The 14,266-nt window shown below is 36.6% G+C and overlaps 1 protein-coding gene across 1 annotated transcript in view; it reads right to left on the bottom strand.

Annotated features, from left to right (window-relative positions):
* The window catches only part of dnaaf11 (dynein axonemal assembly factor 11), a 97,792-nt gene extending 88,154 nt beyond the window's left edge, over positions 1-9,638 (bottom strand). Inside the window, exons 1-3 of the mRNA XM_041245310.1 lie at positions 9,564-9,638; positions 8,244-8,411; positions 855-932 (exon numbers count right to left, since the gene is read on the bottom strand). Coding sequence (XP_041101244.1) covers positions 855-932; positions 8,244-8,411; positions 9,564-9,573 — 256 coding nt within the window. The 5' untranslated portion in view covers positions 9,574-9,638. The remainder of the gene's footprint in view (positions 1-854; positions 933-8,243; positions 8,412-9,563) is intronic.
* Positions 9,639-14,266: the final 4,628 nt, after the last annotated feature.

Raw genomic sequence — 14,266 nt, 5'->3', positions numbered from 1 at the left:
GCATTTTGTAAATTCAAACTTGTCTGTAAAAAGGAAGTTTAGTTGCTTGAGCATTTGCCTCCACTCCATATAACAGGTTTTTAAATTATTTTGTTTATCTATGTTGGAAATGCTCCATAAAAAAATAGATTTAAACAAAGGTCTCATCTAGTTAATGGATCCTGCATGGTCATGTACAAAACAATAGCAACAAAATGTGGTACTACAGTATGTATTAATAAATAAAATACACAAGAACTATAGGATGCAGATCTCAGAGTTCAGGTGATGAAACAATTATTTTAAGTTGTAACTAACACTTGGACTACCCGCTGCATTTTGGTAGACTGAATGGCTGCAAAGGGCTGAAATTCACTATTCCTTTTTAGTAATTAATATTTTTTTTTTATATTTTGCAACTTGGTTACAGAAGTTGATATATTTTAGTATTTCCCTTACTGCTGGGTCACTTGCTGGAGGGCAACCCTGGGATTTCAATCCTATAGGAATCCTTAATGGTTAATGAATGTCTTAAATTGAAATGAGGCGGGTGAAAATTCTTTCTGGAGCACTGCCATGGCACAGTCCTTCTAATGAAGATTATAAGGTATAATAGGTACAAGATATATATATATATATTATAGTATATATATATATATATATATATCTATATATATATATAATATAAAGTTTCTGAATATATAATACCTTGCCTTTTCAAAGACTAAATATTATGTGACGGAATGGAGCAAAACTAAGGCCTCTGTCAGCTGGTTGTCAGGTTTAACCTCTTGTCCATTTGCCAGGCAAGTTTTGAAATACCCTGTCACCCCTGTCAAATTGAAGTAAATCATGCAGATATAAAAAGATTTTACCTTCCAAATTTTCAATTCTTTCAATGTTGTTCAAAGCTAGATTTAGGTATTCCAACTTCTTTAGTTTATTAACATTTTCTGTAAAAGAAAAGATGATATGAACTACATGAATCCTAGAAAACAGTTTGAGTTATGTTGCTGGAAATGTTAGTGTTCTGCTCAATAATCACAACATTTCCCTTATTATTTTATTATATTTGTGGTTGCAGGTTTTGAAACTACTTATTCTTTTAAAATTACCATATGCAGAAAATACAGTGGGGGGAGCTACCGTATACATAGCTGTGAAATGTTATATCTGTCCTATATGTGCTTTAATGTGCTTCACTTACATGTTCGTGTTTTATCTGTCTGCATGGCTAAACTTATAGTTACTTTTCTTCCTACACAGCTGAAGAACGGCTTTTGTCTGAAACATTCTGATTATATATAGATAGATAGATATACACAAACACAGTGCCAATAGAAAGTCTACACCCTCTCGAACTTTTTTCACATTTTGTTGTGTCAGTGCCTCAAGTTTTATACATTTAAATGAGGATTTTTTCCCACTTACCTACACACCATACTCCACACTGTTAAGGGGAAAAAAGTTTTTATTAAGAAAAATATTATATATTAAAAATACAAAACTGAATGAAAGATCATAATTGGATAAGTCTCCGCCCCCCTAAGTTAATACTTGGTGAAAGCACCTTTGGCAGCAATTACAGCTGTGAGTCTGTTGGGATAGGTCTCTACAAGCTTTGCACACCTACATTTGGCAATATTTGACCACTCTTCTTTACAAAACTGTTCAATCTCTGTCAAGTTCCTTGCGGAGCGTTGATGGACAGCAATCTTCAAGTCATGCCACAAATTTTCAATTGGATTTAGGTCAAGGCTCTGACTGGGCCACTCAAGGACATTTACCTTTTTGTTCCTTAGCCACTCCAGTGTAGCTTTGGCTGTGTGCTTTGGGTCGTTGTCAGCTTTCTTGTAGAGGGCAGCAGGTTTTCCTCAAGGACTTCTCTGTAGTTTGCTCCATTCATTTTCCCTTCTACCCTGACAAGTGCCTATGGCAAAGTACCCTGCTCCTGGGCTATTTATTTATGTTGTACATTGCGTGTAGTGTGTTAATGTTGGTGTATAGGTATTGGTGCATGGGATATAAATGGGTCTGTGTAGCACAAGTGTTTAAAATGTATATTTGTATTTAGGCATGAGGATTGCACAGCACTTCACATGCAGGTAAAATGTAATAATATGTGAGCATGTGAAACTGCGCTTCATTAATTCACGTGCAGTTGTACCAAGACTCCAATTAAATTATTGATTAGCATCGAGTCTTCATACAGCTGCATAAAAGCAGCATGTTTTCACTCACTCTGGGTTGTGTGTTCAGGGCGAAAGAACGGGAGAAAGTGAGGAGATTAAAGTAAGCTAAAAACGATACTAAGCAATTGCTACGTCGTGCTGGAGGACCACTACGGTACTTGTTTGTTTAGTGTTCGTTCCCTGTTTGTTAGTATCTGTGCATTTTGTTTGTCTATTTATTTTTTGCTCAAGTGCCGTGTTCTGTTTTGTTCACCATCTTAATTTTCTGTTTGTTCATTTATTAAACGCTGAGTGCAATCAAGCACTCAGCTTCAACAAAACTCCACATCGCCTGTCCTGTGTATTGTGTCGCTTCTTCCTGGTCCGTGACATCACCACGCACCTGCGCACTGCGACCACCCTACCACAGTGCCCCAGTCCCTGCTGATGAGAAACATCCCCACAACATGATGCTGACACCACCATGCATCACAGTAGGGATGGTGCTCTTTGGGTGATGCGCCATGTTGGGTTTGTGCCAAACATAACGCTTTGCATTTAGGCCAAAAAGTTCCATTTTAGTTTCATCAGACCACAAAACTGTTTGCCACATGGCTACAGAATATCCTGAGTGTTTTTTTGCATGCTTCAAATGGGATTCAAGGTGGGCTTTCTTGAGTAACGGCTTTCTTCTTGCCACCCTACCATACAGGCCAGATTTGTGGAATGCTTGGGATATTGTTGTCATATGCACTTTGACCAGTCTTGGCCATAAAAGCCTGTAGCTCTTGCAAAGTTGTCATTGGCCTCTTGGCAGCCTCTCTGATCAGTCTTCTTCTTGCTCTGTCATCCAGTCTGGTGGGACGGACTGACCTAGATAAGGTCTTGGTGGTGCCATACACATTCCACTTCTTAATAATCGTCTTGACAGTGCTCCAAGGGATATTCAGGGCCTTTGATATATATATATATATATATATATATATATATATATATATATATATATATATATATATATATATATATATATATATTTATATTTTTTTTTTTATACCTATCCCCTGATCTGTGCCTTTCAACAACTTTGTACAGTTCTTTTGAAAGCGCCTTCATGCTCATGGTTGAGTCTTTGCTTTGAAATGCACTACCCAGCAGAGGGATCCTACAGGAATTGCTGAATTTATCCTGAAATCATGTGAATCACTACAATTTAACACAGGTGGAGTCCACTTAACTTGGTGTGTGATTTTGAAGGCGATTGGTTATAGCTAATTTAGGATTGTTATTACAAGGGGGGTGGACACTTATCCAACCAAGCTATTTCAGTTTTTACTTTTTATTAATATTCTACATATTTCTAGAATATTTTTTTCACTTGGAAGTTGTGGGGTAGGATGTGTAGATAAATGAAAAAAAAAAAAACTTTTAATGCATTTTAATTCCAGGCTATAAGGCAACAAAATTGTTCAAGCTCTGTCAAGTTGGATGGGGATCGTTAGTGGACAGCAATCTTCAAGTCCTGCCACAGATTCTCAATCAGATTCAAGTCTGGGCTTTGACTGGGCCACTCTAGGACATTCACTTTATTGTTTTTAAGCCACTCCAGTGTCACTTTAGCTGTGTGCTTGGGCTCATTGTCTTGCTGAAAGGTAAAAATCGCAAGAGTTGAATTGACAACAGAACTGGCAGATGACACAGGTGTCGTTGTCCATCCATCAACAGTCCAAAGCACCTTTGACCATTGTTCCATAGTCCAATTTCTGTGTTCCTGTGCATATTTTAACCTTTTAGTCTTGTTCCCCTTTCTTAACAGAGGTATTCTTACTGCAAAACATCATTTAAGTTGATTTCAAGAGTGACCTTCGTACTGTTGATTTGATGGACAGTGACACCTGTGCCTTCTGCCAGTTCTGTTGTCAATTCAACGCTTGTCTTCTTTCTATTCCTTAAGGATACTATCTTCAAGCATTGCGCATACTTGTTAGATGGGTTTTGGGGTCTTCCAGTCCTGGGTTTGTCAATTACAGATGATGTTTATCTGTACTTGTTGATTATGCTTTGGATACCTCACCTTGAAAATCAAGTGATGTAAGCTATTTCACTCAATTTTTTTCCTTCTTAATGAAAGTCAAGGTTGTTATAATAGTAGAAAATACTGGTGGAGGTTTTAAGTAAATTGTTGATGCTCATAATGCATCAGAGTAGAAAAATGCAACATGTGTACTTTTGCACAGCAGTGTATGTCTGTGTGTATATGTGTGTGTGTGTGTGTGTGTGTGTGTATATATATCTATACAGTGGCTTGCAAAAGTATTCACACCCCTGACCAATTCTCTCATATTACTGAATTACAAATGATACATTGAAATTTCATTCTGTTCGATATTTTATTTTAAAACACTTAAACTCAAAATCAATTCTTGTAAGGTGACATTGGTTTTATGTTGGGGAAATATTTTTAAGAAAAATAAAAAACTGAAATATCTTGCTTGCATAAGTATTCAACCCCCACACATTAATATTTGGTAGAGCCACCTTTCACTGCAATAACAGCTTTAAGTCTTCTGGGGTAGTATGTACCAGCTTTGCACACAGTGTCGGAGTGATTTTGGCCCATTCTTCTTGGCAGATTTGCTCCAGGTTGTTCAGGACGACGTTTGTGGACCGCAATTTTCAAATAGCGCCACAGATTCTCAATGGGATTGAGATCAGGACTTTGACTGGACCACTGTAGGACATTCACCTTTTTGTTCTTGAGCCACTCCAATGTTGCTTTGGCCTTGTGCTTGGGATCATTGTCCTGCTGAAAGGTGAATTTCCTCCCAAGCTGTGTGTACTGACACATTAATAAAAATATTATCTCAAGTTTAAATTTTAAAAAAATAATAACAACGGAATGTTCGAAAATTCACAGACATTTTATTTTAGAAAAATGACTGCAAATGCTTTGATAATAAATCCCATTATCCTATTAAAATAATATGTGTATTAATGAAGTTCTACTGACTGGGCATATCATTTTGACTACAGTATATATTATATATACAGGCAGTCCTCACACTTACGAAACAGTTGGTTCCCGAAAGTCACATTGTAAATCGAAGCGTTGTAAGTCGAAGCACATTTTCCCGTAGGAACAATGTTATAAATTGGGGTTACGTTCCTGACTCTTCAACCAGATAAGAAGATAAGAACATAAGAAAGTTTACAAAAGAGAGGAGGCCATTTGGCCCATCTTGCTCGTTTGGTTGTTAGTAGCTTATTGATCCCAGAATCTCATCAAGCAGCTTCTTGAAAGATCCCAGGGTGTCAGCTTCAACAACATTACAGGGGAGTTGATTCCAGACCCTCACTATTCTCTGTGTAAAAAAACGCCTCCTATTTTCTGTTCTGAATGCCCCTTTGTCTAATCTCTATTTGTGAACCCTGGTCCTTGTTTCATTTTTCAGGTCGAAAAAGTCCCTTGGGTCGACATTGTCAATACCTTTTAGAATTCTGAATGCTTGAATTAGGTCGCCACGTAGTCTTCTTTGTTTAAGACTGAACAGATTCAATTCTTTTAGCCTGTCTGCATATGACATGCCTTTTAAACCTGGAATAATTCTGGTCGCTCTTCTTTGCACTCTTTCTAGAGCAGCAATATCTTTTTTGTAGTGAGGTGACCAGAACTGAACACAATATTCAAGATGAGGTCTTACTAATGCATTGTACAGTTTTAACATTATTTCCCTCGATTTAAATTCAACACTTTTCACAATGTATCAGAGCATCTTGTTAGCCTTTTTTATAGTTTCCCCACATTGTCTAGATAATATAGTTTTACAAAAATAACCCATTATATTGTCCTCATGCAAATATTTATTTAAATCTTTACACTTAGCCTGGTGGCTATGCGCATATTACTCAGACACCTACCTGGCTTGTTTAAAATACAGACTCAAAACAAAAAGTTACATGCATAAAAAAAAAGCGCTAGACTAAGTCGGGGCAACCACAGCAGGTACTGAAGTTCGGACACCGAGTATGTACACGACGCATGGCTCAGCTCTCGCCGTGTCGTAAATGCCGTATCAATGTTGTAAAGTTGAAGCAGGGTAATAATGCAAAAGAGTCATAAGTGCCGTGAGTCGCTAATCGTCTTAAGTCGAGGATTGCCTGTGTGTGTCACACACACACACACACACACACACACGTTAATCAATGATTCCTTAAGTTTAATAAATATTGTATATTAAACTAGTCTTCAATATAATAATTGGTAAATAAGTATAGTTTCATAAATAATATTCATTAAACTAAACAGATTTGGTCTACAAAATAACGGACGAGGTCCCATCGGTTTTCCAAGCAATTAAAGCTTTTGGAAAGAAATTTGAACTTGATTTGGAAAATTTATCACCCCTCAAAGAATTTGTTTGTTAGTTGTACAACTAAAGTGGGCAAGATGTAAACCTTGTTAGGAACAATATCTTTTGCCAGTGCTTAAAAATGTTACTGCACTTCCCCCAAACGAGGACGCATTACTGTTACACCTGAAACATGCAAACTATCAGGCAGCAATTTACTGCCGGAGCCTTCTCCCACAATGGTTGGAAAGTGGAAGTTGGGAAACTGATCATCCACTGGATGGAAGGAAAGCCAGCTTGTGAGGATATTTTAGAAATAGTCCACTATGGATGCAAAAAATCAGCATGTGATGGCAAGAGCAGGTGTTCTTATAGGAGACAGACTCTTCCATGCACAGACCTGTGTGGTTGCACAAACTGTACAAATTTACCAACACAGAAAAAAGCAGTGGCAGAGAGTGGAAGTGATAGTAATGAAGATTAATATTGCATGTTTTTTTGTTTGTTTTTGTTTGTTTTTAAAATAAGCAATTATTTTTTTCTCCATTTTTATAACCAATATGGAATATGCAATTATTATTCAACCCAGTTCACCGCTGCAACACCCACAGTAACTATACAGAAAATATTTTAAGTTTCCAAATTGAAAACTATTGTAAATGACCACAAACAGGGTGATTTTCAAATTAGGTAAAATAAGGGCTGAATCACAAAGTGATTTTTAAAGCAATATTTCTTTAACCAAATCACTATATTTATACATTTAAAGGTTGAACAAGTTGGTACATGACTCATTTTATATAAGCTCATTGAAACCTATACACTCAGTGAGCCAAATCAGGTTTTCAAAATCACTTTGTGACCTGGTTCTTATTTTGCGCCTTTTGAAAATCAGTCTGAAAAGTGTCAAAATCTGATCCCTTGTCTCTAATTAATGTGCAACTTTTGTAAAACCTAAATAGGTAAAAAAAATAATTTTAGGTACCTCAACAGAAAAAAAGAAGTAACAAAATTGCATGCATGCATGCACCTGATTTATTTAAAAAGAGCAATTTCTAGGCCCTTTTGAGCTTTTGGCAACTGCCTAGATGTTATGATCCACTATTCCTTTCTATTTAAACCTTCAGGTATCATGGTATAGAGTAGTTATCAATGTATTGTCCTTTATTCTTCTGTATTGTCTTATCTCATTGCATTTCTTCTAAAACTACAAATTCATGTTATATTCTTTTTTTGTAAATTGTTGAACTATTGGTTCATTTACTTTTTTTTATGTTTTGTATTTGATGGGTGACTGTGTAATATTGCACGTGTAATAAATAATTTCAACAATCAGGACTGAGAATTGGAATTGTTGTCAAATCTGAATATTGGAGGTGTCAAATTGTTTCCAATTATTCAAGAAAACTGGAGATGAATTTCACCCATGAGATGGAGGCCCATACTATAATTATGGATATTTTGTATGATGTCTATATCTTGATCCAGTTGTGATAAGATTTTTTTAATAAATTCTGGCATCTGGTTAGACTAATAAAGGCTATATTAGGATAAGTGATCCCAGGGGAAGAAGTGATGTAGGAGTTGAGACCTGGAGCAACGTCCATTCAGAATGCTCAGAACTTTTGAGAGTGTTTGGTGTGGAACACCCCAAATGATTTGTGCAACTCTATCATACCAATACTACCATAATATGCATTCAAACATAAAGACTTGACAGTATTAATGAATTAAAACAAAGACTCACCAATCTTAGAAATTATATTATTCTGCAGATAAAGAATTTTCAGCTCTCTGCACCATCTGTCAATGTATTCTATCCTTTCAATTTCTTGCTGATGTAAAGAGATTTCTTCCAAAGAGAAGATTTCACAGTTGTTATGTTCTGCACGCCGCCTAATCAAATCTTCTGTGACTGTTGGAAATAAATTATTAGTTATTCATTTAAACATTAGAATAAATTTACAAGAATTAATTTAATTCTAGAAAAACTAAAAACTTGCATGAATACTTCAGGGACACGTGTGTGTGTGTGTGTGTGTGTGTGTGTGTGTGTGTGTGTGTGTGTGTGTGTGTGTGTGTGTGTGTGTGTGTGTGTGTGTGTGTGTGTGTGTGTGTGTGTGTGTGTGTGTGTGTGTGTGTGTAGTGCTGGCTGGGTCAAAAAAGTCTCAGGCCAAGTCATTGTAATGTTTAAACAGATATTAAACAGTCATTATTGTTTTATAAAACAAACTAATAGTGCTCAAGTATTTTGTTTGTTGTTGACCCTGTGTGGAGTTTTGTTTGAGTGGAATAGTAAATAAAATTATAGTGAGTCAATGCAAATTCCTCAAAAACCATATAATCAAACGTGCAAGTGCATGTGTGTGTAACAGGTATGAAAGACAGGGGCTTTGCTGAAATGGAAAATAAATAAATAAATAAAATGAAAATAATTTCACTGAGAATCAAGTGAAGTATGTCTGTCTGACTTAACTTACAATAAGGTATCAAAATCTAAAACAGCTTAATATTGTTTATGTTTGTTTGTTTGTTTTTGTTTTTACAATTCGTCGTTATGGTATAGGGGTGTGCTTTCTTTCTTTAGTGTGTTTTTTTTTACTCACATCCTTAAAACAAATTAAGTAAATACCATAATAAGTAAGTTTCGTTACACAATAACCTTGAAAATTATTACATTTCATTTAACTGAACTGTACCGGATCATGGCGGGTTTGTGTTTGCATTAATATACTACGGTGTTTTGGACGGTATAACACAGGGATCCAAACCGTTCACATAGGAATACCAAGTAAATTAACAAACTCGCTATATTTTTTAGAACACAGAAATGCGCCATTATCAAGTAACAACTGGAAATAGCCTAAAAACTGCATACACGTTACAAATGCAGTCGTAAAATGTACTCATGTTTCCACACAGCCACGGCCACGGGGCAACTGCCAACTGAAAAACTGTTTGAAATATACCAGTCGTTTTATTTTGCCGATTGGATAGCTTAATTAGATTGGTTTCATGTTATTTAATGCTCTTGATATAAACTTTTAGAAACAAATATATAACTTACTCAGCACCATGGTTCAAATCTTATCTTTTCAATTCTGCAAAACAACTGAGCCAGCAAACCTCCACTTCCACAATGCTTCACCGGTAACTATAGAAACAGAGTGACGGTAACTGAGAAGGTCCAAACTACTTGCAACATAAATTAGAGTTAGATTAAACGTACGATATTTACTATTCAAAGGGGTAGCCTCTTTATGTGTAAAATTCCAAGTGGGTTATAGTTACTCAACATCAGTGTTTCTCTGTTGTAATACTTTAGATAAGACTTACGACTGTAAAAACTAAATTTAATTGTTGCGTTTTACATACCGACTGACCAGAAAACACTGGATTTTAGAAAGATTAATTATGATTTCCAGAGTGCAGTTAAATAATCTATAACGTTTAACGAAGTACCACCGTAAGTACACTAACTCAGTGTCTATAATATATGATAATTGTGTGTGGGATTTTTGCTGATGTACAAATGTGTTTCTCACATAAAACATTTGAACAATGTTTTTTTTTTTTTTTTTTTTTTATTGTTTGCATTTTTGTGGTATTGCATCTTTCATATTAATACAAACTATTATTATTATTATTATTATTATTATTATTATTATTATATTATTATTATTATTATTATTATTATTATTTCACTTAAAGCTTGTTACTGTTGGCCCACAAGATGGAGTGTTTGCCCAACTGAACACATACCGTGGAGATTGGATTTCCGGGGCTTGATAAAAAATTAGAAACGCTGCCATATGTAGTTCAGGCTATTAATGATGTAATCATATACATCTTCCCTTGCAACGTGTAAATCTATGAATACCATGATGTAGGAGATTGACAGAATGTTATGTCACAAAAAAGTGACAACTGTTAACAGATACTATGTGCTTTATTAGTGCATTATACCACCAATTTATATTGCAGCGTCGGAAAAAAGTTTGAGTAAACAGCGTAAGTTAATACAGTTTTTGCTGACCGGTTAAAGACGTCAGACACAAAAATCAATGTGACAGTGTGTTTAAAACTAGTTGAAATAATGTTGTTTTGTATTGCATCATAAGTATTACACTTCTAAGCCTCATTTACATTTACAACTCAAGACTTAAACCGGTGAAGCAAGAGAAACTGCACCCCATGAGATAGTTCGGCCCTGGCTTCAACGCGTTGACTTTACCATGCATGCGCACGTTGCGAGACGTACAAGGATTCACTATAGCAGCTATACCTACGAAAAACAGCATCCTGTGCACCCCTACTTTACTATATTAATATTCACATTTAGCTGTTTATATGTAATTGTCAGCGTTGTAAAACGCCGACATTTTTTTTCTCTGCTTCTTTCTTCTTATTCCATGTTTCTGACCGATTTTTGGAACCTGTCTCCTCCTACAGCTTTGAACTGATCAACTCGAAACTTGGCATAACTATTGCTCTCTATCTGACTTGAGTTCCTATTACTTTTGGTGCCGATCGGACTTATGGATTTGGGGGTAACAGGTCATGACCCCCAAAACTTAAACAGCTTATGTCCTTACAGGGACAAGATAGGGTTTTAGTTACTATTCAACATGTATAGGAACCCACTGGTTCTCTATTTGACTAATGTTTTTTTTTTTTTTTTTTTTTTTTTTCCATTGACCTATGACCTTCCTAGACCAAGATAATGGACATTTGGCTAATTAAAAAATGACCACCAAAACTGAACAGCTCATAACTCCTGAAAGAGGGAAGATAGGCCCACAATTTGTACTGAACATGTATAGGAACCATTGCATACAAAAAATATGCCCTTGCCTGTGACCTATGACCTTTGACCTCTCTTTCATGGTAAAACTGGACAATAGACTTTTAACAGCTTCTATCTCCATAAATACTGCAGATAGGCTTATCTGTACTATTGGGCACTTTTAGGAAACCAACTAAGAGCTATCTAAAAATGTCATGGACTTTGATCTTTGACCTTTCGTTCACAGTAAAACTGGACAATAGACTGTTTAACAGCTCATATCACCTTACAGATTGCAGGTAGACTCATATTTACTATTGAACTGATTTCCAGGTGGCGCACAAGTTTGTCCAAATTTGACACTCCCATCCGAATAGCAAGCAGGCGCTTATATGTGCATCTGCAAAATTTAGCACGTCTTTTTTAACGTGCTTCAGTTAATAAGTTGACAGAGTATTGTTGCCTGAAATTCTCATTTTCACCGGCAGATCGCAGCAGTCCCTAAGAAATGTGCTTGCGGTTCCAAGTCATGGCATAAATTTATGACAAGAATCTGTCAACACATCTCCTCCTACAGTTTTTAACAATTCAATGTGAAACTTTGCACAGCTATTGTACTATATCTGTAGTTAGTTGCTATTACGGTTGGTGGCGATCAAACTTATGGATTTGAGTGCCTCAGGCTGTGACCCACAAAAACTGTAATGGCTGTAACTCAGGAACCATGTTGTGTAGAACTCTTCTGTGTGTGCATGTAGCTACCTCTCAACTAGCTCTGTATAATGGTATAATCTACACTATTGTGTATACTTGATGTAAAACCTTTATTTTGAACTTTGACCTCTCATTCATGGTCAAACTCGACAATTAATTGCTTTGACAGCTTACAGTGGCTCTCAAAAGTATCCCCCCCCCCCCCCTTGGACTTTACCACATTTTATTGTGTTACAACATGGAATCAGAATGGATTTAATTAGGAGTTTTTGCCACTGATCAACACAAAAAAGACCATAATGTCAAAGTGAAAAATAAAATCTACAAATTGTTCTAAATTAATTACAAATACAAAACAGAAAATAATTGATTGTATAACTATTCACCCATTTGAGTAAATATTTGGTAGGGGCACCTTTGGCAGCAATTCCAGCCATGAGTCTATTTGGATAAGTCTCTATCAGTTTTGCACATCTGGACACTGCAATGTTTGCCCATTCTTCTATGCAAAATTGCTCAAGCTCCGACAAGTTGGATGGGGACCTTTGGTGAACAACAATTTTCAACTGTTTCCACATATTCTCAATTAGATTGAGGTCCGTTTTGACTGGGCCACTCCAGGACATTGACCTTTTGTTTTTAAGCCAATCTAGTGTGGCTTTGACTGTATGTTTGGGGTCATTGTCCTGCTGGAAGATAAAACTTCTCCCAAGTCCCAGGTCTCTTGCAGACTTCAGCAGGTTTTCCTCCAGGATTTCTCTGTACTTTGCTGCATCCATTTTGCCCTCTATCTTCACGAGCTTTCCAGGCCCTGACGCAGAGAAGCATCCCCACAGCATGATGCTGCCACCACCATGCTTCACGGCAGGGATGGTGTTCTCAGGATGATGTGCGGTGTTAGGCTTGCGCCAAACATAGCGCTTAGCGTTGAGGCCAAAAAGCTCTTTTTTGGTCTCATCAGACCATACAGTCTTCTTCGACTTAGTCTCAGAGTCTCCCACATACCTTCTGGCAAACTGTAACCAAGATTTGATGTGAGTTTTTTCAACAATGGCTTTCTTTTTGCCACTCTCCCATAAAGGCCAGTTTTGTGAAGCACCCGGGCTATTGTTGCCTTATGCACATTGTCTCCCAGCTCAGCCGTGGAAGACTGTAACTCCTTTAGAGTTGCCATAGGTCTCTTGGTGGTCTCCCTGACTAGTGCCCTTCTCGCTCGGATACTCATTTTTTGAGGAGGGCCTGTTCTAGACAGATTCACAGTTGTGCCATATTCTCTCCATTTCTTAATAATGGCCGTTACTGTGCTCCAGGGGATATTCAATGCCTTGGAAATGTTCTTATATCCTACCCCTGATTGGTGCTTTGAAGACTCTTATTCCGGATTTGCTTTGAATGTTCCTTCGTTATCATGATGTAGTTTTTGTTAGAAAATTTACTAAGCAACTGTGGGACCTCCCAGAGACAGGTGTATTTAACCTGAAATCATGTGAAACACCTTAATTGCACGCAGGTGGACTTCATTCAACTAATTATGTGACTTCTAAAGACAATTGGTTGCACCAGAGCTTATTTAGGTGTGCCATAGCAAGTGGGGTGAATACTTATGCAATCAATTATTTTCTGTTTTATACTTGTTATTAATTTAGAACACTTTGTAGACTTTATTTTTCACTTTGACATTATGGACTTTTTTGTGTTGATCAGTGGCAAAAACTCCTAATTAAATCAATTTTGATTCCATGTTGTAACACAATAAAATGTGGAAAAGTCCAAGGGGAGGTGAATACTTTTGAGAGCCACTGTAAGCTGTTAAAGCAGTGAATTGTCGAGTTTGACCATGAACGAGAGGTCAAAGTTCAAAATAAAGGTTTTACATCAAGTATACACAATAGTGTAGATTATACCATTATACAAAGTTAGTTGAGAGGTACCTACATGCACAAACAGAAGAGTTCTACACAACATGTTTCCTGAGTTATAGCCATTACAGTTTTTGTGGGTCACAGTCTGAGACCCCTGAGACATTTTGATTCCATGTTGTAACAATAAAATGTGGAAAAGTCCAAGGGGGGTGAATACTTTTGAAAGCCACTGTATATCTCCTTATACACTGCAGATAGTTTCATGGTTACTATCGAACATGTATAGAAACTAAAAATGTCTTCCACTTTGACCTTTGACCTTTTGTTACTGGTCAAACTGCACAACTAAATGCTATAGTACCTTAAATCTCCTTAAAAACTGCAGATACACTCATATTTACTATTGAG

Source organism: Polyodon spathula, chromosome 3 (genome assembly GCF_017654505.1).
Source record: "Polyodon spathula isolate WHYD16114869_AA chromosome 3, ASM1765450v1, whole genome shotgun sequence".
Taxonomy (NCBI): domain Eukaryota; kingdom Metazoa; phylum Chordata; class Actinopteri; order Acipenseriformes; family Polyodontidae; genus Polyodon; species Polyodon spathula.
The sequence above is the reverse complement of the archived record's forward strand: the minus strand, read 5'-3'. Positions and strand labels throughout refer to the sequence as shown.